Raw genomic sequence first — 23101 nt, forward strand, 5'->3', positions numbered from 1 at the left:
AGATAGAATAGCAATTAAGGACTTGGTTGTTACTTCTGTCTTAGTCGCCAGTTAATAGTTTTACTATTATTATACTAAATTTAATCATTCTGCTATAGCACGTCTACAGAAGAAATGCAGTTCTATTTCCAGTAGGCAAAGAGCTTCACTGAGTGGCCTCCCAGAACCTAGAAAGGGAGTCTATAGAAGTGAAGTTCTCTGTATGGAAATTTCTAGTGGGAGGAAGTCTACACTGAAGGCAGAAGTTCAGTTTCAAAATTCTCGAAAATATTTGAAAATTACTTCCAGGAACACCTGATCTAACCTTCTCAAACTTCCAACTCAATTTTCTTTACAATATTCCCTATCAACCCCACCATCAGCGTCATCTTCATATACAGTTTCCATGTCTGGCATATCATCGTCTTGTACTTGTCATCAAGATTCATTATCTCTTCGTCTATTTCAAGGCCGTCTCTTGTCATGTCTTCAGTTCTCCTTTTAGTATCTGTGAACCTTGGAAAGGACCTTGAGTACTAAATAAAACCAAGAACTGGCAACTGAACCAAAAAATAATATCCAAGGCATCTGTCCTTTATACAGGGGTCTTCAACACCTCAAATATATATCTCTAATTTAGTTTTGACCTTCTGGGTCTCATCAGGCCAGTGATTTAATTTTTTGTGGTAAGGTCGTACCAACCGATGCTATGGCCAATTCTGCGAAGTAATCCTGGACAGGGCAGACCTTAGGGACCTAAGACAACCCGGAGTAAAATCTGCGATGTCCAAGGACTCTAAGATTTGCCAACTGACCTGGACAGGTAGGCCTCCTCTCCCTTCCCTAACCTTCTCCCGGGGAATCCCAACATTGGGAGAAGGTGAAGAGGAAGAACAAAGAGAGGGTTCACCTGTACTCTGTTACTCCAACAGAGAGGACAGGAGTGCAAAATACATAAATTTTAAAACCGAAACCCACACTATAAATCGCCAATCTGGTAATTAGAATAGGCAAAACAATGGGGCTTATTACTTAACAACTGGTTTGAATTTGGTCGTGGTATATGGCGACATTAGGTTGGGCTTTCGGGTATAATAATATGAAGGAGTCGCGGATCTTTTGTGACGAAATGGTGAACGTTCTATCAAGGTCTTACGTCGAGAATATGTGGCGAAGATGGTGCGCGCTTTTGTCTTCGGCACCCCTCAATTACCTAAATTAACCCGATTAGGGAATCGTTCTTAGTCATGGGAAGCCAAAAAAAAGCTCTCGGCTCTTGGGTAACTATAACTTCTGCGAAACAAATGCACGGAACAGCTTTTGTCGTAACGTTCTGCCGTTACGTAACGAGGCCGTTTTATAGTTCACGGCCGAACCGACGAAATCTATACCCCAGTTGTGTTCTTAATTCTATTTTCGAATGGAAATAATAAAGGACAGAGAACAGGGGAGTTACGTAACGTTACGCTGATGGCGACGAAGAGGTTTTTTATTTTTTTTCGGTTCGTTCGTTAGCTAATTTTATAATTGGATTCGTTTGCTTATTTATGCACGTTGCGTGGGTGACAAACCCCTCTTTTCCCCCTTGATCTTGTAAATTCAAATGGCGAAGTTACCAAGACTTGCTCAACAAATAAAATGGGCAATAATAATAATTCATACAAAAAAAAACTTTTAATTTATTTACATTCCTCATGGTAGGGCTCCAAAGATCTCAAGTCCCTCCAAGTGGGGGGTAAATTGCAATTTAGGTGCTTAAGGCACCTCTTACATGGGGCACTAAATAAAGTAATGTAGCTATGAAACCAGTGCATAAATGACCTCACCGCCAACTCTGGCATCATTGGTGAGTGAAAATGGCACATGGCGGCGTGGCAATTTTCCGTCACTTTCCGGAAAACTTTGTAACGCGATTCGGACCACAAATCGTTGTTTTCCGACAGGTTTTTCACCACCACATACTCGATCATTAAACCTGAAAGGAAAGCATCTAAGAATCAACTCCCAGGAACATCCCAGTAACGCATATATTAAAAGAATATTCTCATATTACTTGTTAAAACATGCTTGCTCGCCAACTAAATATCAAATTACCTTTAAAAGCGATCACTGCCTTCAGAACCCTGCCCAAAGACACTTGAATCATAGGGTTATGCACAAAAGGCCTATTGGCAGTGATGCTGACATCATTAAACAGCCTCCCAATGCTGGTAATAAGGTTCTCAATGACCTCGGGGGCAACATTATGATTGCTGGTCTGGGTCTTTCGCCTTTTCGTGGTGCTCAGGGTCTTATAAGTCTTATTAAAAGAGTTTGCTGCCAAGATATTCCCTGCCAGAGCACTGTATTCCCTGATTTTATCGGTCCACTTGTAGCTGTTGACCAGTTGCCCATAGAGCTGCTGTCTTTCCTGTGTGGTCTCTTGGCTCAAGTAAGTGGTGTTGCCCAAGTTAAAGGCGCTGGGGGGCGGAGTGAGGTTGCCCACCGAGTTCTCCACGTCCCTCAAATTGTTGTTCACTATGGTGAGTAACTCTTGGAGCTCCAGAATGTATTTGTTTTCTTTGCCCTCCTCGCCATGGTCTGCCCTCAGGCCGTTACTCACCGATTCAAACACCCTACGGACGTTCGAACGTAGGATTTTAACAGAAACCAGGGCTGAATTTAGGCCCTCGATGTCGCGCTCCATGTTTCTCGGTGAAAAGGGGCTGAATTAATCGATTTTTTTAGGTGAAATGTCTTTAACCTCAAAGGCGTTTGTTATTGTTTTTGTTTACTTATCACTGTCAAACTGACGTTTATTTACGTCAAATGCCCAAAAACACTTGAGGTGAGGCATTTGAACTAACCAGCTGCTATCAGCGCCCTCTCAACCGATGACGTTATAAAGAGAGTTCGTTATTTATTTATTTATTAAGAATCTACAGCTCGAGGACCAATTACAGGCACCAATATATATGAAACAAAATCAATTACACCTAACACTACAGAAAAAATAATTTGGTAAATTTATTTAAATCTAAAAGATGAAATATCTTTCTATGTCTGGTATTTTTAACATTTACATAGAACGGCAGCTTTCAAAGAACTACAGGGGAATCAATTTTGTTGGTTAAAATTTTAAAGAGATATATAAGATCAGTTCTGATGAACCGATTATTCAAAGTTAATCCAGACCAAATTATACAGGCCTATTTCAACTTTGGTAATACCAGACTGTCGAACAACTTCAGATTATATTCTACATTAAAATTCTTAGTAGATCTGACAATGAAGCCTATTGTTTTGTGTGCCTCATTCACTGTATTGACAATTTGGTCCGTAAAAGCCAGATTGCAGTCAACCAAAACACCCAAATCGCTTTCATTTGTACATTTTTGAAGAGAAGAACCATTAATATTGTAACAATATTGCACAATACCACGATTCAGAACATTTTTTATTGAAAAAGAGTGCCTTTGTTACTACACCAGTCTACAACAAATATCAAAATTTCTCTGCAGACATGAGCAGTCCTCCAATCCCCATGTATAACTTAAAATCATTAGCAAGAATACCCTTGTAGTTCACAGGTTATTTATTAATGGCAATAAAAAATAATAAAGGTCCCAAATTGGAGCCCTGGGGGACTCCAGATGTACTTCTGTAGATATCAGACTTGCCACCTCTAACTTCAACAAACAAGGCATCGTAAACAAACTGGCAAAACCTTATAAGATTCGTCAATATACAGTTTTTAGGTAAAAATTCATGTTGGTGTTCAAAACCTTTTGATATTGCATTGAGAATCGTAACTGGACGATAATTTGTTGCATCATTCTTGGCACCTATTAGACCACAAGAAAAAACCAACCTTCCCTATTCGAGGACGGATGCTTCAACTTATTGAGCCTCTTAAGGAAATTCTTTAAAGTTAAATTCATCAGATCCTTTAATAGACTACAAGAATTTAAAAATACACTTCGCTGTTCGACGACGGTTGCTCCTTCTTGGCCGCGTCCAACTTATTAAGACTCTTAAGGAAATTCTTAAACGCCAAAGAGCTGCTGACCATCCTCTTGGGCTCTGCGTCCTCCGAATCCGAACTGACTTCTACCTCCTCCTCCTCCTCAGGTCTACCACCAAGCCATCCGGTTTTTTCCTGCATTTTCACCGCAAGCTCGTGGATCTTGGCGAACTGTCGCTTGTTCCTGCTGATCAGATCGGCCACCTTATCCGACCAATAGCCGGTCTGTCTTGGGGTACTCCCGCTGGATAAAAGACTATAATTAGTCCAGGAGGAGTGTTTGTTTTGGGAGTCGGAGGCGCTATTGTTATCGAAACTCAAGCTCAACTCGGAGGCGAGGAGATCGACGCTGCCGCAGTTCAAGTTCTCCAAGTTCTTCTCGAGTCGTTTGATCTTTTCCTGGATGTTCCTCATGTCCACTTCGGTTTGCGAGACCGAGGCGAGAACTTTCGCGGGTTTCACGCAGTTCTCGTCACGTTCCGGCAAGTTCTCTTCGTCGTACAGCTTCTGTTGGGAAGCTATAAACCGCTCGTGCAACTTATTATATTCACTCTCCAGCAGCTTCAGCTTCTTGTCCAGGATCTCTTTGTCCCTGCTGACTTGCTCCAGCTGCTGCCTCAGCTCCTCCGCGGTCCCGCTGACCTCCTCCAGTTTCGCCAGAGCCAACTTCTTGGTTTTCGTGTTAGACTTGAATTCTTTTGCGGCGTTTTCGAGCTTCTTAAGCAGCTGACCTTTTTCTAGGAGCAGCTCCTCTAGCTGCTGTTTGGCAGCCCGGTTTTCCTTCTTGGATACGCTGAATTGTCTGGACAGTTCGTTACGTTCCTTAACGATTGCTTCTAATTTCCTGGAGAGGATCGCGTGCTCCTTAAGGGAAACAGTTTGCAAACGGTGCAGCTCCTGCTTGAGCCTCTTGCACTGTTTTTCCAGCTGGTCCTCCTGACTTAAGCCCGATGGGGCGCAGAAGTAGATGTCCTTTCTGAAAAGGGTCCTGCAGGTTGATACTGACGCACTGCTCCCGCTTGCCCTGCACAGTAAATTAGGGCAGCTCAGCTCTTTGCTGTAGTTCGTTCTTAAGGGAAGCAGGGTTGTATCAGAGTTTCTTGTCAATGCCTTATTTACCAAAACAGGGATCTTGCTGAGGCTTTTGTTTTCGTACTGGTTGAGTGGGGGCACCTCAGGAGCTTTATAAGACTTACAAAGGCTCCTGAAGAGCAGCACAGAGGATCTTATAAAGGAGCAAACCAGCATGGAAATGATAAAGGTCAAAGTGTTCCAGAGCAGCAGTGACCAACCGAACTGCATTCCTCCATAATGGAAGCCATCCAGCTTGTTTTCCAGATGCTGCATCGCCCAAGGTTGCTCGTACAGGTCGTCCAGGTTCTCCTTGTATTTGTTCAGGTGCGTCACCCCCAGGAGATCCGTGAGGCACAAGATGATCCAGAAAACGAAACCGTAACCGAACAGGGCCTTCCAGTAAACCTTCATCGTATAATTTTGCTTCGAGTGGACACTGTTTACGGGGTAAATATCGGGGAAAAAATTAACAAAAATGTGATGGGGGAGGCATATGACTTTTGAGTAAAGTGGGAAAAGGTGAGCCGTCAGACGTCAGACATGTTCCATATTTTTGTGTCTAGGGTTTTCATTAGATCATCAGCTTGACTTATCCTGGATCAGTGAGAAGAGGATCTTCTTCTTCTTCTTGCAATATCGAGTTCAGGATGTTGGATTTCTTTGAGAGTGAGTTTGTCTTCAGTGGCACCCAGTTTAAAACGTTTTTTCACCTTAACAGTTTGAGAACCACGGTAAACTCATTAAGCACATACCATTAGAACCATTAAAAGCTGTGGCCCATTCATATTTAACGTTGACAATGCATTTACCCAACGATAATCCCAATGCCATTAAAAATGTTTTGTCTACACTGACCTTTAGTCGAAGCATAATGTCGCATGACGTGTGACGGTTGTGTCGATAAACGGGGAGAGTTTCGTGACTTTCGAAAGGCTTTCGACCGCATCAAGGTGGTTTAAAGTCGAGTTATGAAGGAGGAGAAGGAGGATCTGGAGACTGATAGTTTCCTGGGAAACTCAAAGTGAGTTATTAGATATGTTGAGGTTAAGTTGCATTATATTTCTGTAACATTCTTTAGGTTTATTTTATTCAGCTTTTATGGGCATCTTAATTTTTCCAGGCCTTCCTAAGGAAAATAGAAAATTTTCCAAAGAATTTAAATAAAAAACAAAAAATGGTCAATAAGTCCTGTCCTGTTAGTTTTTCGAAAAAATACCTAAAACACTTTTAATTTCATCTTCAAAGGGCTCATCTGCTAAAAAAATTAAAATTCCCATACATTTTTAGAAAACTGCCTATTTTGGACCAGGAGGTTTTCTCAAATTTTGCCCCACTGTACCAGAAAAAGCCCAATAACTCCTCTCCTGTTGATTTTTCGAAAAAGGGCCTAAAGCACTATTAAATTCATGCTCAAAGGGGGCATCATTTGCAAAAAGAAGACACTGAAAATTCCGCATAAATTTCCAGAAAATCGCAACATTTTGACGCCCAAAATACTGATTAAATCCCAATTTAAACATAACAGCGTGCCAAACTTTCGGATTTTAAATGGCGTAATCCTGCGCAATTTTTAAAAGAAACCTCTCGTTATCTTCCGAACGGCCAGAATCTGCTGTTAATAAGTCGCATCTCAAACAATACAATTTAGATTCGCTAAATTTTACAACCGTTAGTTTAATTATTGTCTGACAGATAACAATTTATTATTACACGAAACTAAAATGTATATAAAACGTATGGATATTAGATTTTATTGAGTTAAATCTATGAGTGCATTTATAGAGCCCATTTACGTATATGGTTAACTAAAGTGTTTTTCATTAATCAATTGAGTGGAATTGATTTTTTTTCCTCTGAAAGGCGAAATGGTTTTGGAGGAACCGGAGAAAGATATAGCGTAAGTGATTTTCCGGATTTTTCCAGGAAAATATGGGGAAAATGAGGGTTTTCTTTGTTGCACGTGAATCTGTTTTTAAGTTGCCCGAAAGAGTGCTAGAGGGACTTTTTCTTGTAAATTGCTTATTGAAGGTGCTACTAGGGGTTTTAGGGAATATAGTATACTCAAAGATGTTATTTTTTTTAAGATTTTGGTTAGTTTAAGGCAGTAAAATGTGTTAAACTAACTGTATAAAATGTTTGAATAAATTTTCTGAAAGTTGATTTTTGCTCCATATTTTGCCAAGGTACGTACCCCTGTGAAAAAATCCTTAAAATTGATTTTCATTTTTTTATGGAAAAACTATTGATTTTAGAAAAAAACGTTTTGAATAAAAGTTATGTACTTTAATGAGTGGTATTATATCAGAAATATTTCAAGCCTGTATAAATGATAGTTCTCTAGAAAATCCAGAAAAACTGGTTTTCATATATTCTCATTTTTCTGGAAATCTATGAGGAAAATCAATGATTTTATTTTTGTATTTGCATCTATGTTATAATGCCTAAAGAAATACTAGAATACATTTTTATCGTAGCGTGAATATTAAAGGAGTTATGGAGGATTTTTGAAAAACAGTCCATTTTTGAGGCAAAAAATCTTCAAAAATATTTTTTTTTTGAAAATCAAAAAAAGAATTACTGCACGATAATTTATCGAAAAAGCAACAAAAAACTCTAATAAAACTTTTTTCTAGAGCTAATATCAACGGCGTGAAAAATTTTCGAAAATTTCAATACTCAAAAAATGCCTCAAAAATTGAGAAAATCTCAAATTAATTTTGAGGTTTAGTCATTCTAAGTTAGTAAAATAAGCCCTAAAAAATTTGAAACAAAAAAAAAATTATTTATTCGAAATCGACTTTTACTCAACAATTTCCAGGGGTACCCCTGTGAAAAAAACCTCAAAACTTAGTTTTAATTTTTTTTGGAAAAACTATTGATTTTTTAAAAAAACTTTTTAAATAAAAGTCATGGACCTTCCTGAGCCGTATCATTTAAAACATATTTCAAGCCACTATATCTAATAGTTTTCTGGAAAATCGAGGAAAACTAATTTTCATATTTTCTCATTTTTCTGGAAATCTATAAGGAAAATCAATGTTTTTATTTTTATATTTGCATCTATATAAAAATGCCAAAAGAAATACTAGAATACATTTTTATCGTAGCATGAATATTAAAGAAGTTATGGAGGATTTTTGAAAAACAGTCCATTTTTGAGGCAAAAACTCTTCAAAAAATTTTTTTTTTGAAAATCAAAAAAAAAAAATTACTACAAGATAATTTATCGAAAAAGCAATAAAAAACTTTAATAAAACTTTTTTCTCGAACTAATATCAACGGCGTGAAAAATTTTCGAAAATTTCAATACTTAAAAAATGCCTCAAAAATTGAGAAAAACTCATAATATTTTTGAGTTTTAGTCATTCTAAGTTAGTAAAATAAGCCCTAAAAAATTTGAAACAAAAAAAAATTATTTATTCGAAATCGATTTTTACTTGACACTTTCCAGGGGTACGTACCCCTGTGAAAAAAACCTCAAAATTTATTTTTAATTTTTTTTGAAAAAACTATTGATTTTTTAAAAAAACTTTTCAAATAAAAGTTATGGACCTTCCTGAGTAGTATCATCTAAAAAATATTTCAAGCCACTATATGTAACAGTTTTCTGGAAAATCAAGGAAAACCAATTTTCATATTTTTTTATTTTTCTCGAAATCTATAAGGAAAATGAATGTTTTTATTTTTGTATTTGCACCTATGTAAAAATGCCAAAAGAAATACTAGAATACATTTTTACCGTAACTCGAATAATAAAGGAGTTATTAGGGATTTTTAAAAAACAACACATTTTTGAGGCAGAATTTTACAAAAAATAATTTTTGTTTGAAACTCAAAAAAAAATTACCACGCAGTAAACCATCCAAATAGCAACAAAAAACCCTAACAAACTTTTCCTCTAAACTCAATAGCAACTGCTCAAAAAAATGTTGTCCATGCAATTATCCAGGTTTCAAGACCCTTATAACTCCCAAAAAAAATTAACTACATCTTCCATAAAAAATCCGTCCTCTATTGCACCTTCACCCTCCTTGTCCAGACATCCAAGTGCCTAAAACTGGATTCTTCCAGGCAGTTGAACCTCACCCTCAACCGCCTGGAAGAAGCCTTGAAACCTTCTCACTCACGTAACTAAAACATGTTTCCAGAAACAATGACGAAAAGAAGGAGGACCCCATCGTGCCCTACTACAAACTGGTAAGCCCCCCTGCACTCCCTCAAAAAAATAACCTCAAAACCTGAAAATTCCAGTACAAATTCGCCACCCCATTCGACCACCTCCTCATGGCCGTGGGGCTCCTGTGCTCCATAGTGTGCGGAGTCCTGCAGCCCTACTTAATGATTCTCTTCGGGGACGTCTCCGGGGTCATCCTGGAATACACCTCAAAGTTAACGCAGAATTTGACCGTCCTGGAGAGGGAGATGGAGGACGAGAGGATGTACGAGGGTGTCCGTTACTTCTCGGTGATCAACTGCGTTTGCGGATTTATCATAATCGCGTGCAGTTACGTGGGTGGGGTGAGTTTGACGCAGAGCTCTTTAAGGCAGGTAAGTTAGATTGTCCAGGAAATTCAGGTTATAGTTGCCAGGCAGTTGGGGTTTGAAGAAAATTCTCTTGGAAAACCAAGATCTCCCCAACTGCCTGGAATAAATAAATTATCTGGAGAATGTAACATTGTAGAGCTGTAAAATGAGAAGGCTATTTATGGAGAAAACCCTGAACCAGGACATCGGATGGTACGACCAAAACCAGACTGGAGACTTCTCGAGCATTATAACAGAGTAAGTGACCCCAATTCGAAATAATACTCCAGCTAATTCCTCCCATACAGCAACATCCCCAAAATCGAGGACGGCATGGGGGAGAAGGTGGGCGTGGTGGTGTTCCTGGGAGCAACCAGCGTCACAGGAATCATCTGGGCGCTGGTCAAAGGGTGGCAGTTGGCGCTGGTGTGCCTCGCCTCCTTACCATTGCAGACTGGAGTGATGGGAGCCATAGCATGGGTAAGAGATCCCCCTTCTCGCTCTTCCCTCCTTTCATTTCCGCGATAGTTTTCAGCCAAATACTGCAAACAAGAGATGAAAGCTTATGGTAACGCCGGAGCTGTGGCCGAAGAGGTGCTGAGCTCCATCAGGACGGTGGTGGCCTTCGATGGCCAAGAAAAGGAGACCAAGAGGTACGAGAAGTACGTAAAGGAAGCCCAGGATAACAACATAAGACGGTGCCTCTTTAACTCCATCAATCAAGGGTTCATTTGGTTCCTCACTTATGGTTGTTTCGCTTTGGCTTTTTGGTATGGGGTGGACCTAGTGATCGCCGACAGGATCCTACCGGAAGACCAAAGAGTCTGGACGCCGGGAAACATGGTGGGGGTAGGTCACGAGCGCGAAATCCAGAGGTTCTCCCTAGTATAATAGGCTCCTTTAGGTGTTCTTTTCCACGTTAATAGCCAACTGGAACATTGGCACCATAGGGCCTTACTTGGAGATATTCGGGATGGCCAGGGGAGCTGCCGCGAAGGTTTTCCACGTCCTGGAAAGCGACCCGAAGATGTTCAAACAGAACGAGGTGGGCAGGAGGCCGGACTTTATGTCCGACGTGGTTTTTAAGGAGGTCCAGTTTTTTTATCCGTCCAGGCCTGATGTTCAGGTGAGGATTATGAATTTGAAGAGTTTTACTTCGGTTTATAAGGGGACCAACCGAAAGGTCACGCCCAGAGAACTGATCAATGGTGATGGAGTATTTGGAGAAAGCCTTGGGTAGGAAGAACTTGGTAGAAGGTTAATATGGAAGAGGTCGGAAGGAGAAATTAGGGAGATAAAAGTCGTTGTGACCGTTTATGTATAAGACCATGATGTGTTCCAACGTAATTCTCGATGTACTTCTAGGTAGATGCAATATGCAACCCAACTTTGGCTAGACCTCATTTATGAGGAGTGAGGGGTCAAGAGTCCTCTACGTTTTGATGTAGATTATAGAGAATAGAAGGATTGTGATTATATTAATTAAAGAGGGCCAACCGAAAGGTCTCGCCCAGCAAAAAATTCGTCAAATACCCATTTATGTTGACCCTCTCCACGGAAATCTTTAGTAAAAGGCGAAAGATTTATTCGCTTTGAAGAGAGTCCAGGGTGAAGAGCCTGACAGTATCCATCCCAAATATCAACAGTTCATCAAGATGTTCGAGGTGTGGTGGTGAACGCAGCGCTATCTAGCGAGCACAGGTTGACTGAGCATACGTAGTTCCGTCAATAGATGGCGCCGAAACCACCATGTCACCTTCACATTCTTGTTAAATCTATGTAATCGGATTGGAAATTGCTGATTAAATCAACCCTGGACTCTCTTCAAAGCGAATAAATCTTTCGCCTTTTACTAAAGATTTCCGTGGAGAGGGTCAACATAAATGGGTATTTGACGAATTTTTTGCTGGGCCTGACCTTTCGGTTGGCCCTCTTTGAGTAATGTAATCACAATTCTTCTGTTCTCTAAATAAAGAGTTGATCCTTTACTCCTCGGAATTGAGGTCTATCCAGAGTTGGTCAATAAGAGGTTTAAAGAGATTTCAACTGGCTGGAATTAGCCCAAGAATTAATTACTTGGAAATAATGGTCACAACCACTCTGGTGATGTTATGACTGACCGACCACTTGTGCTCACAATCACCCAAATACTCTGACCTCGTCCATATTGATTGACCTTCCACCAAATTTATTTAACCCGGAGCATTCACCAAACAATTCACGATCATCGATCGTGCGTCACAGCCACCTCGATATCGACCAGGCACGCTCGCTGCGCCGCGTCGATCTCTCAGCAGATCGCGCTTATCATCAAGTTCACGTTCACCAACTTTTTCAACAAAATTCGTCAAGATCACACTTCACAGGATCATTTCTGCAGTAGATCTACTCTCTACTCAAAAATAGAGTTGTCGCAACCATGAGGATGAGGCGCAACCTCGTTTCCTGAGCGCGAGCTGTGATCTCGGTTTGCCTTATGAGGGTAAATCCGGTGATCCACGATGATCTTTCGACCCTCCCTTGGTGGGAGTTAGGCAGTCCTCGTGGTTGTACTTTTAATTCAATTAACAACAAAATCTCTTGAAGCTTACACCCCGGCCACTCTTTTCCAGGTCCTGAAAAACATCAGCCTGGAAATCTCGTTTGGGGAAACGGTGGCCCTGGTGGGTCACTCTGGATCTGGCAAGTCTACGATCGTGCAACTTTTGCAGCGTTTCTACGATCCCTCCTCAGGAAACGTGAGTCACCTCACTGTTACATTTCATCTCTTATGTCACCATTTCCAGATCACCATAGACGGTATCGACTTGAAAGAGGTGAACTTGAGCTACCTGAGGCAAAACGTGGGAGTGGTCAGTCAGGAGCCTTCGCTGTTCGCTACCACCATAGCGGAGAACATCCGATATGGCAAACTTAGTTCCACAATGGACGAAATAAGTAAATAAAACCCTTGTTTTGTATGTAGAGGAGTTTGTATTCTGGATATTTTTTTTAGTACTGGCTGCCAAAAAGGCCAACGCGCATAAGTTCATATGCAGCCTCCCTCACGGTTATCAAACGGTGATAGGGGAGAGAGGAGCGCAGCTCTCTGGGGGCCAAAAGCAACGGATCGCCATCGCCAGGGCCCTCATTAAAACCCCCAACTTGCTTATCTTGGACGAGGCCACGTCTGCTCTCGATACAGCCAGCGAGGTCGAGGTGCAACAGGCACTGGATGCCGTAAGAAGCTGTAGCACCTCAAATGTGCGGTTTTATGGACGAAAGTTCTTTTGTAGATCAGCGGGGAATGCACGAAGATCGTGGTGGCCCATAGGTTATCCACCATAAGGAACGCGAACCGGATAATCGTGTTCGATCAAGGTGAAATCGTCGAGGAGGGCTCCCATCATAGGCTGATGGAGGTCAAGGGGGTCTACTACAACATGGTCACCTCCCAAGGGTACACGGAGATTAACAGCGAACGTACGTATACAAGAAGCGACCTTTTGCTGGAGATATGCCAGGCATGTTTCTGGTTATGTTATTTAGAAGACATGAAGATAAAACTGCAAAAGACCACCAGCTTCTCGGCCAATTCTTATGACGGAGGCACAAAGGTGAAGGAGGAAATCCTGGAGGACACAACAGCAGCTAAACCGCCCTCGGACACTCGTACGATCTTCAAGATAATTAAAATGAACAGACCGGAGTGGTTGGCGATGGTCACGGGGTCCCTTTCGTCCCTTATGAACGGGGCTTCCCTGCCCCTGTACGGGATCATCTTCGGTGACATTTTAGGGGTAAGAAAACGACAAAATATATGCATGTAATCCGTGCGACAATAAATATTTTCGCACTGAGCCCATGTGGCGCCCTCTAATAGCCAAGCTTTAAAACATCCATTAAGGTACGTGAAGGAAAAAAGATCATACGTACAATTTAAAAAAGAAAAGGGACTTTCGCCTACTAGCTAATTTTCAACAGTTCTTCAATAAATAAGAATTAGGTTAGGTAAAAAGAAACTCAAATCTTATGGCATTTATTTCAGGTTTTTTGTCAATAAGTCATTAATACAATAATTGATAACGTTAGCCGTAATTTAAAATTTGGTTAATTATAATTTAATTTTACCCTATAATTTGGTCTCCAGCCGTACATAATCACATGTAGGTCAAGCTTCTTATTTCATTATGGAATAAAAGCATATAACAACGTAAGTGTAGGTAACAAAAACTCATATTAACATTAAAAAAATATTTATTCTTTTTTATACAGTAGGTATACCATACAGGGTTCGAAAAATAGACGGAGATATTTCAATGGGTCATTCCTTGTAAAAAAACAATGAGAAAAAGTTTTTATAAACATGGGTCCGAAAATGCACGGTTTTCAAGATACAATAGTCGCAGGGATTTAGGTCTGATGTATATTTACACTCTATTGGCCCTCTTCGTCCACACCGTATCCAAGTAATTACGGACATCTGGAAAGAAATGATGCGGTGCGCCGTCCTGCTGAAACCACAAATTCTCTGTCGGGACAGCAGGGTCTTGTTCGTCTGGGTATAGGGCAGCCGAAGCAGGGATAAGATCTTCTTGAAGAAAATTCAAATAGCGTTGTCCTGTTAAGTTTTCTTCGAAACAGTGTGACCCTATTACTTTATTTTCCACGATACCAACCCAAACATTAAGTGGTTGCCCAGTGTGGAATTGACACTGACCAGTACCGACAATTTTGCCGATTTACGACACCGTTTAAACAGAAAGTTGCTTCATCCGAAAACAAAACTCGTAACACAAACTGACGGTTATTATTGCAAATGTTCATCATTTGCTCGCCAAATTGGTTTCTTCGATCAAGATCGTCCTCATTTAATTCGTGTATTAGTCTAATTTCATAAGGGTGGTATTCATTTGCTTTAAGATGCGTCCTACTGACGTTCCGGCTATATTATCATCAACTGAAATTTGTGAAGTTGCATTGTTCGGATTTTCTTCGACGGAGAGCAGAACGTTTAATTTTGTTTCTTCAGAAATTTTTGGACGACCTGATACTAACCGCATTTATTTTCCATATTAGACCGCTTAATTATCCTGTGGGTGACTTACCGTTTATCATTCCGATTAATACCGACCGTTTCATGCTTTATTTTCTCTGATGGGCTGTATCTGATCCGTTTATTCACTGCCATAAATTACCGTACCGCATTTACATTTTGCTTACCGTCATGGATTCTCTTCATTGCACCCCTCCTCTTCCCGCACCGTACCGTATTGTAGCGTAACGAATAAATGTGGTTTTGTTACAATGTTGCCTACAGTTTTCCTCACACAGAAGACCTGGATTACTTTCTCCAATGTCTAAAGGCTACTCGATAGGCCGTGGTCCCTCATCCACATTAAACTTGAGGGTGGCGCCTGATATAATGGTTGGATAACCAACCACAAACTTTATAAATAACCCAGAAGATCGAGAGGCGATAAAAAAAATTAGTAAGCGCCAGTAACGCCATTACAAAACTGGCAAATCCCTAACATGACCTGAAGTTATGAATTTGTGCTCTATTCTACCCTAGCATCATCAAAATTTCAATTCGTTGGGTTTCCGTTAAATTAGCCCCAATTTATTCTGACAGAAACTATTAATTTTCGAACTGATAGTGACATTCGAAAATGGAGATTCTTTACAAGGGCAACCATTTTTATCCTCGATTTTACCCGTACTTATTTGTTTTCTTGTTATTTAAATGTAAATATATATATATTTAAGACGGCGCACCGCCATATTTCTTTCGAGATGTCCGTAATTACTTGGATACAGTGTGGTCGAAATGGGGTAATAGAGTGGCCGGCCAGGTCACCAGACCTAAATCCCTGCGACTATTTTCTATGGGGGTACTTGAAAAGTAAAGTTTATATTGAGAAGTAAGTCAAACAACGTAGAAGATTTGAAAAATAGAATTAGATATGAAATTAGACGTATATATCACCCGAAATAATTGATAGTGTTTTACATGGGCTTGTAAACCGTCTTGCTTTCTGCCAAGAACTAAATGGGAATCAGTTTGAACACTTGATAGATTAATAAGAGTTTTTACAGTGTTGTACTTACTTGCTTTCTTGTTGGTTAAATGTAAATATTTCGGAAACAGTTGAGTTTTGAGATAAGGTGTGTTATACGAAACTTGCTTGGAATTTCGCTTATATTTCATAAACGCAATAAAAAAATATGGCATTCCATTTAAAAAAATAACCGATTTTTTTCTTCCACCCTGTATACAAAAATTTATGTGAAATAATGCGCAACTTAAAATAAAAATCGACGGGTCCGAGCGTTTTCTCAAAAAAATCATGTCTCTAATTTTTATCGAATTTATGAGGAATTTTTTGTGTGTGGGCTGAATAAAAATTCCTTCCAGGCCCTATCGATCCCGGACGTCTCGATCTTGAAACTGCAAGCGGACCTCTACTGCTTGGACTTCCTTTACTTGGGGATAGCCACCGGTTTGGCCATGTTTTTGCAAGTAATCTTATAAGCCATAAAAGGCTGACAATTAAAAAAGTTTACTCGAATATTTGTTGAAGATTTACGCGTTCGGGTATGCAGGCGAGAAGCTCACCTACCGAGTGAGAAACAAGATGTTCGGCTCGATGCTAAAGCAGGAAATGAGCTGGTTCGACCGTAAGGACAACGGGGTGGGGGCGCTGTGCGCTCAGCTATCAGGAGACGCCGCCAGCATCCAAGGGGTAAGCAACCCTCATCCGAACTTCCCCCAAACATTTCTAAAGTCGCGCACTTTTAGGCTGGAGGTTCAAGGATCGGCCTGATCCTCAACTCGGTTTCCACGTTCATCCTGGCCACGGCCATAGGTTTCTACTTGGACTGGCGACTCACCCTTATAGCGGGGGTGTTCTTCCCTCTGGTGTTCTTCTCCATATCGTACGAGCGTAAGTCGGTCCAAGTGGAGTCGCAGTACACCCAAAAACTGCTGGAAAAATCGGCGAAAATCGCCGTCGAGGCCATCGATAACATTCGCACAGTGAAAGCGCTCGGGTGCGAAAGCGTTTTCATCGAGGCGTACGTTAAGGAGTTGGTTTTTTGTAAGAAAGCGGGGTTCCGGCGGTCGCACGTTAAGTCGTTGATTATTGGTGAGTACAGACCCCGAATAACGCAGAAACACGTTTGGAACATGCCAGCAATCACCCTATTTCCTTATAGATGTACCAGATATGTTTCTGGCAGCGACCATCCCAAGCAACACACGATAGTTAAATGAACGTTTATTTTTGGTTTACACCAGGTGTACATTTTTGATTGAACTGCAGCTATAGATATTGGATAAAATATCCGCAGTAGATATATACATTGAGGAATTTAATGAAGTGTAGTGACCGAGTGTAAAGACTAGCTTGTCCTTTACACGACCTTTACACCAGATCACACTAACAAAAACCCAAAAACGGCCATTAAAGCGCTGCACCTAGTGCTGCCAACGTAAATCTAGTGCCTTTCACTTTCTACCCAATAAATAAAAGACAACTATGTCATTTCTATGGCGGCTAATTTAAATACGTAATTTAGATAATATTGGGATATAGCTTTGAAAAATATCTTTAGTGATTTAAATAAAATATTTATTTATTTATAATAATTAGACGACATTTTCAATCATGAACTGGATGAGTAAAATGTTTCTAGAACATACCAGCAATGTTCTACAAAAATCATCGCTAGAAGGTCCTTTAAGTGTCCGAAACATTGGGTCATAAAATATATTTAAACAGTATGTTTCTGGCATGTCCTGCGTTATCTGGAGAGGGAGTGGACCAATATAGGAACTTCACAGGAATATTTCCAGGCCTGGCAAGGAGTCTACAGTTCATGGCCTACTCCGCGGGGATATCTTACGGGGCGAACCTCCTGATTTGGCAGCAAACCGATGCCTCCACCGTTTTCAAGGTGTTGGAGGTGGTGATGTCCAGCTCCTGGTCCATAGGAAACGCCCTCTCCTTCTCCTCCAACATGCAAAAAGGGATAACGGCAGCAGCGAGAGTGTTCGAGCTCTTTAAGCGAGAGCCCCACATTAAGAACGCCCCTAAGGCAATCGTGCGACAAATGGTAACAAACAGAATCCCTTGAAAAGCAATTATTCCGAAAGTCTCTTATCCAGGAAAGCTCAGACGTGGAATATTCCAACGTGTACTTCACCTATCCGACTAGGCCAGAGATGCAAGTGCTCAACGGTCTAGACTTATCGGTTATTCACGGTAAAACTGTGGCTCTGGTGGGCAGCAGCGGCTGCGGAAAATCCACCCTCCTGCAACTCCTGATCCGTTTTTACGACCCCAGCGAGGGCGAGGTCACTTTCAACAATTTCGACCTCAGAAACCTCAACTTGAAGTGCCTGAGGTCCAATTTGGGGATAGTGAGTCAGGAGCCGAACCTCTTCGACCTCACCATCGCGGACAACATCAGCTACGGAATAAACGACCGCGAGGTGCAGATGAAGGAGATAGAGGAGGCCGCCAAGGCCGCTAACATCCATAATTTCGTCACTGGCTTACCGCTGGTAAGATTAAATTGGGTGAGGAGGTTTAGGTTAAGGGTTTTTTTTTAGGGTTACGACACGAGGTTGGGAAGCAAAGGGAAGCAGCTGTCGGGGGGGCAGAAGCAGAGGATCGCGATAGCCCGGGCTCTCCTGAGGGATCCTAAAGTGTTGCTGCTAGACGAGGCGACGTCCGCTTTGGATAACGAAAGTGAGAAAGTAAGGATTTTAAATTTATCCCGGGAACATGAGCTTACCGGGGATAAATTGCTTGCAGGTGGTCCAGGAGGCTCTGGATAACGCGAGACAGGGACGTACTTGCATCACTATAGCCCATAGACTTACCACAATCCAAGACGCTGATGTGATATGCGTCATCAAAGAGGGTCTGGTGGCCGAAATGGGCACTCACAACGAGCTGCTGAGCAAGAAGGGGCACTACTACGAGTTTTACAAGCTACAGGCCGGGCATTAGGGCAGTATTAAAATAAAATAAATACCAAAAAAAAAAAATCGCACTTTTATTTATTCGAAGTAATCATATAGACAACAAATAATAACGGAGGGCAATAAAGCCCCTTATATTTTGTATTAACATCACAATATAAAATCACATTTTATCATATATAATATTAAATGCTTATCATGAAAAATTGCACCTACGTTGTTAGGGACTAAATACTCAAAAATAAATAAGAAAAAAGCATATTTAAGACTTAATCCATTAAAAAATCAATTAATAAACTTTAACACAACAATAACAGGATAGTATACACACTGGAGCCCTAAAAACTAAAGTACTGGCCGCCATTTTGTCGTGCCAACAACAACAACAAAATGGCCGCCAAAGATACTTTTGCCAAAGGTACCTTTATTTACGCTATATCATTGACATTACTACTGTTAAATGCACCGCATTTAATACTGATTTCTTTGGGCGAACAAAGGAAACAACTTTACCGGCAGCAAATGACGTTCTTAGGCCAAAAACCGACCTAGACCTCGTCCCGAAGCAGGAAAGCGAGTTTTTTTTTTGTTAAAATATACCCTGTATACGACGCTTTTATTTATTTCTAACGTTTTATGGGTTTTTAAGCGAGTAATTTAAGTCACAACCTCGATACACGAATGTGGTCGCGAATAAAATTTGTTTTTTGAGGAGTTTTTGGGTCAGATGTGTAACACAGAAAAAGGGTTTGCGAGTGGGGGTTTTAGGGTAAATTCTGATTGAATTCAAGGGAGTTTCGGTCAATTTTCCAGTAAATTTTGCTTCTTGGATCCATTTCTCTTCTATAGGAGCTGAAAGGCTCATTCAAAAACCCCCAACTAAGAAGTCGTTAATTATATTTTAGTGTATCCCAACCTTATCCGGGGACTGCCTGTGTTTCTGTGTGCTTAAATGCCCTGATAAGCCCCAGGGGGAGAAGCGAGTATCCCTGTGTTACTTCCTGTCTAGTCATTTTTTGCTTCTTAATTACATGTTGCTAAACTCCAGCTTAGGATTTTTTTCTTTTCCCTTGTTTGCTAAATACTTACTTATTGTCTGACATGTCTTAACTAAGTAATGATGATATTTGTGTAAAATTATGACAGCCAAACTGAAGATCGTATTACAAATACTCTGAAAAGCCATATTGATGTACAGATCTCGACTCTTGCAATCAGCGTCGAAGAACAACAACACCAGTTAATTAAACCGACAAAGAGTGTGATCAACTAAATTTAAATAATCGTGCACTAGAACGACGTCTTAGGAAGAAGAGTGTTATCATATTTGGTCTTCAAAGAAGTGAATCAGTGGAACTATTAGATTTTGTAAGAATAACCTTGTGGAAAAAACATTTTGAGTTATAGAAATGCCTCAAATATTGTACAAATATCTACGTAAGAAGTTGAGAACTTTGAAAATAATGTGACTTCTACCAAAATGGTTGTATCTGGTAGAATATTTGTGCCAGCAAGACATTTCTTACATCAAATCCATCCACAGGGATTACTTGATCTTGCTGTGAAAGAATTATAAAAATTACTTAAGTAGTTTTTGAACTACAGTCAAAATTTTCTGCATATGATGAAAATTTCATTCTCTTTTGCCTGGGTTGGGACTCTGCTGTACAAACTTAGCTTTAACTCAAAAACCCATTGAGTTACAGAATTCGTTCATACATCAAAATTTTTGTTGAAAAACGCTCTAGATTAGTAAAAAAAGTTCCAATTAAATGCCTCCATTAATGTCGAGATATCTACGTGAGAAGTTAAAACTTTGAAAATAATGTGACTTCTACCAAAATGGCTGTAACTGGTAGAATTTTTACGCTAGCAAGACGTTTCGTACACCAAATCCATCCACAGGGATTACTTGATCTTGCTGTGAAAGAATTATTAAAAATTACTTAAGTAGTTTTTGAACTACAGTCAAAATTGTCTGCATATGATGAAAATTTCTTCTCTTTTGCCTGGGTTGGGACTCTGCTGTAAAAACTTAGCTTTAACTCAAAAACCCTTTGAGCTACAGAAATCGTTCATACATCAAAATTTTTGTTGAAAAACGCTCTAGATGAGTAAAAAAAGTTCAAGTTAAATGCCTCCATTAATGTAGAGATATATTTGTGAGAAGTTGAAACTTTGAAAATAATGTGACCATACAATGTACTTCTACCAAAATGGCTGTATCTGGTAGAATTTTTGTGCTAGCAAGACGTTTCGTACACCAAATCCATCCTCAGGGATTACCTGATCCTGCTGTGAAAGAATTATAAAAATGACTTAAGCAGTTTTTGAACTACAGTCAAAATTGTCTGCTTATGATGAAAATTTTATTCTCTCTTGCCTGGGCTGGGACTCAGCTGTACAAACTTAGCTTTAACTCAAAAACCCTTTGAGCTACAGAAATCGTTCATACATCAAAATATTTGTTGAAAAACGCTCTAGATTAGTAAAAAAAGTTCCAATTAAATGCCTCCATTAATGTCGAGATATTTACGTGAGAAGTTGAAACTTTGAAAATAATGTGACCATACAATGTACTTCTACCAAAATGGCTGTATCTGGTAGAATTTTTGTGCTAGCAAGACGTTTCGTACACCAAATCCATCCTCAGGGATTACTTGATCTTGCTGTGAAAGAATTATAAAAATTACTTAAGTAGTTTTTGAACTACAGTCAAAATTGTCTGCATATGATGAAAATTTTATTCTCTCTTGCCTGGGTTGGGACTCTGCTGTACAAACTTAGCTTTAACTCAAAAACCCTTTGAGCTACAGAAATCGTTCATACATCAACATTTTTGTTGAAAAACGCACTAGATTAGTAAAAAAAGTTCAAATTAAATGCCTCCATTAGAGATATCTTTGTGAGAAGTTGAAACTTTGAAAATAATGTGACTTGTACCAAAATGGCTGTATCTGGTAGAATTTTTGTGCTAGCAAGACGTTTCGCACATCAAATCCATCCTCGGGAATTACTTGATCCTGCTGTGAAAGAATTATAAAAATTACTTAAGTAGTTTTTGAACTACAGTCAAAATTGTCTGCATATGATGAAAATTTTATTCTCTTTTGCCTGGGCTGGGACTCTGCTGTACAAACTTAGCTTTAACTCAAAAACCCTTTGAGCTACAGAAATCGTTCATACATCAAAATATTTGTTGAAAAACGCTCTAGATTAGTAAAAAAAGTTCAAATTAAATGCCTCCATTAATGTCGAGATATTTACGTGAGAAGTTGAAACTTTGAAAATAATGTGACCTTACAATGTACTTCTACCAAAATGGCTGCATCTGGTAGAATTTTTGTGCTAGCAAGACGTTTCGTACACCAAATCCATCCTCAGCGATTACCTGATCCTGCTGTGAAAAAATTATAAAAATGACTTAAGTACTTTTTAAACTACAATCAAGATTGTCTGCCTATAATGAAATTTTTATTCTCTCTTGCCTGGGTAGGGACTTTGCTGTACAAACTTAGCTTTAACTCAAAAACCCTTTGAGCTACAGAAATCGTTCATACATCAAAATATTTGTTAAAAAACGCTCTAGATTAGTAAAAAAAGTATAATACGTGAGAAGTTGAAACATTGAAAATAATGTGACTTCTACCAAAATGGCTATATCTGGTAGAATTTTTGTGTTAGCAAGGCGTTTCGTACACCAAATCCATCCTTAGGGATTACTTGATCTTGCTGTGAAAGAATTATAAATATTACTCAAATAGTTTTTGAACTACAGTAAAAATTGTCTGCCTATAATGAACATTTCTTCATATGTCTTGCCTGGGTTGGGACTCTATTATACAAACATAGCTCTAACTCAAAAACTTTTTCAGTTATAGAAACACCAAATACATCCTCAGGGATTACCTTACCTGCTGTAAATGAATTATACCAGTAGCCTAAGTAATCTTGATTTTATAATAGGCTTCAACTATGTTGGGAAGCTAAAACCTGCCTTTTAATCCGCACTCCCATTATCATTTTTACTCATTACATACTCATACCTCAGCTCACCCTCCTCGACATCTGACCCAAACCGAAAACACCCCCGTCAACTAAACGAGCCTCACATCGACCTCCCCCAATAACAACAAACCAAAAAAACTCACTTCTACCGGGCAATTTTATCGAGAAAATCCGCCTCGACCACCTTATCGATCTTCTCCAAGATCAGGTCCAACTTCTTATCGCTCTGTCGATCGGCGAACAAATTATCGCTCGCCACCGACCTGGTGCACTCGGTCCTGTGCCTGTTCGAGCACGAGCTCAACGTCTTAAAGAAACTGTGCAGATCCTTCAGCTGCCCGATCGAGTTCATCGTGAGCAACAGCTCGTTCCTCTTCATCGGCAAAATGTCGATCTGCGACTCGGCCTGCGCGAACTTACGATCCATAATTTCGGCGATCCGGACCACGTGGGGGGTAAAGGAGATTTTGGAGGTTCCCTGGAGGTCCGCGGGAACGGATTTTGGGTGCAAGTCGTCGCCCACGAAGGCCCACCTATACCTG

The 23101-nt window shown here is 40.1% G+C and overlaps 4 protein-coding genes and 3 non-coding genes across 11 annotated transcripts in view; 3 read left to right on the forward strand and 4 right to left on the reverse strand.

Annotated features, from left to right (window-relative positions):
• Nucleotides 1-1638: 1638 nt before the first annotated feature.
• Nucleotides 1639-2759, reverse strand: LOC126747747 (mediator of RNA polymerase II transcription subunit 27). Its single transcript, XM_050456548.1, has 2 exons — nucleotides 2074-2759; nucleotides 1639-1954 (listed from the first exon to the last, which is right to left on the reverse strand). Exons 1-2 carry the CDS (start codon nucleotides 2663-2665, stop codon nucleotides 1659-1661), a joined length of 888 nt encoding a protein of 295 aa, XP_050312505.1. The 5' UTR covers nucleotides 2666-2759; the 3' UTR covers nucleotides 1639-1658.
• Nucleotides 2760-3889: 1130 nt separating this feature from the next.
• LOC126747745 (uncharacterized) lies at nucleotides 3890-5587 on the reverse strand. The gene has a single exon (XM_050456545.1). The coding sequence runs from the start codon at nucleotides 5465-5467 to the stop codon at nucleotides 3926-3928; it is 1542 nt and encodes a 513-aa protein (XP_050312502.1). The 5' UTR covers nucleotides 5468-5587; the 3' UTR covers nucleotides 3890-3925.
• A 329-nt stretch (nucleotides 5588-5916) lies between these two features.
• On the forward strand, nucleotides 5917-18617 carry LOC126747744 (multidrug resistance protein homolog 49-like). Of its 3 annotated transcripts, none has more exons than XM_050456543.1 (19): nucleotides 5917-6077; nucleotides 9205-9253; nucleotides 9308-9604; nucleotides 9738-9838; nucleotides 9889-10060; nucleotides 10109-10429; nucleotides 10485-10706; nucleotides 12193-12318; nucleotides 12367-12517; nucleotides 12576-12799; nucleotides 12856-13042; nucleotides 13112-13359; nucleotides 15978-16082; nucleotides 16144-16305; nucleotides 16362-16707; nucleotides 17418-17677; nucleotides 17730-18128; nucleotides 18177-18323; nucleotides 18382-18617. In XM_050456543.1, the coding sequence occupies exons 1-19, from the start codon at nucleotides 6025-6027 to the stop codon at nucleotides 18577-18579; spliced, it is 3768 nt and encodes a 1255-aa protein (XP_050312500.1). In that variant the 5' UTR covers nucleotides 5917-6024; the 3' UTR covers nucleotides 18580-18617. The 3 variants fall into 3 exon arrangements, with proteins under 3 accessions (XP_050312500.1, XP_050312499.1, XP_050312501.1); XM_050456542.1 differs by having other exon boundaries at nucleotides 5918-6077; nucleotides 13109-13359; XM_050456544.1 differs by lacking the exon at nucleotides 5917-6077 and adding an exon at nucleotides 6737-6953 and having other exon boundaries at nucleotides 13109-13359.
• On the reverse strand, nucleotides 11074-11192 carry LOC126747751 (U5 spliceosomal RNA). Its single transcript, XR_007664375.1, has one exon. It is a non-coding gene; the product is annotated as a U5 spliceosomal RNA (small nuclear RNA).
• Nucleotides 11389-11507, forward strand: LOC126747752 (U5 spliceosomal RNA). The gene has a single exon (XR_007664376.1). It is a non-coding gene; the product is annotated as a U5 spliceosomal RNA (small nuclear RNA).
• Nucleotides 11930-12128, forward strand: LOC126747750 (small nucleolar RNA U3). Its single transcript, XR_007664374.1, has one exon. It is a non-coding gene; the product is annotated as a small nucleolar RNA U3 (small nucleolar RNA).
• The window catches only part of LOC126747743 (protein dopey-1 homolog), a 33522-nt gene continuing 29029 nt past the window's right edge, over nucleotides 18609-23101 (reverse strand). The window contains exons 23-24 of one of the 3 annotated variants that reach the window (XR_007664368.1): nucleotides 22195-23098; nucleotides 18609-21850 (exon numbers count right to left, since the gene is read on the reverse strand). Coding sequence is in view for 1 of the 3 variants with exons in the window: in XM_050456541.1 (XP_050312498.1) it covers nucleotides 22705-23098 (394 nt within the window). In the remaining 2 variants the exon portion in view is untranslated. Of the gene's footprint in view, nucleotides 23099-23101 lie in introns of all 3 variants that reach the window. The other 2 variants (XR_007664369.1, XM_050456541.1) reach the window with 2 other exon arrangements.

The sequence above is a fragment of the Anthonomus grandis genome, chromosome 19, assembly GCF_022605725.1.
Source record: "Anthonomus grandis grandis chromosome 19, icAntGran1.3, whole genome shotgun sequence".
Lineage (NCBI taxonomy): Eukaryota > Metazoa > Arthropoda > Insecta > Coleoptera > Curculionidae > Anthonomus > Anthonomus grandis.

Bases quoted from the DNA above. Each gene is read 5' to 3' on its own strand.
- LOC126747744 (XM_050456542.1), top strand. From the start codon at position 6,025: ATGAAGGAGGAGAAGGAGGATCTGGAGACTGATAGTTTCCTGGGAAAC. The intron at 10,061-10,108 runs GTAAGAGATCCC...TTTCCGCGATAG, and splicing joins TGATGGGAGCCATAGCATGG to TTTTCAGCCAAATACTGCAA. The intron at 13,043-13,108 runs GTACGTATACAA...TATGTTATTTAG, and splicing joins CACGGAGATTAACAGCGAAC to AAGACATGAAGATAAAACTG.
- LOC126747745 (XM_050456545.1), bottom strand. From the start codon at position 5,467: ATGAAGGTTTACTGGAAGGCCCTGTTCGGTTACGGTTTCGTTTTCTGG.
- LOC126747747 (XM_050456548.1), bottom strand. From the start codon at position 2,665: ATGGAGCGCGACATCGAGGGCCTAAATTCAGCCCTGGTTTCTGTTAAA. The intron at 1,955-2,073 runs GTAATTTGATAT...CTTTCCTTTCAG, and splicing joins GGCAGTGATCGCTTTTAAAG to GTTTAATGATCGAGTATGTG.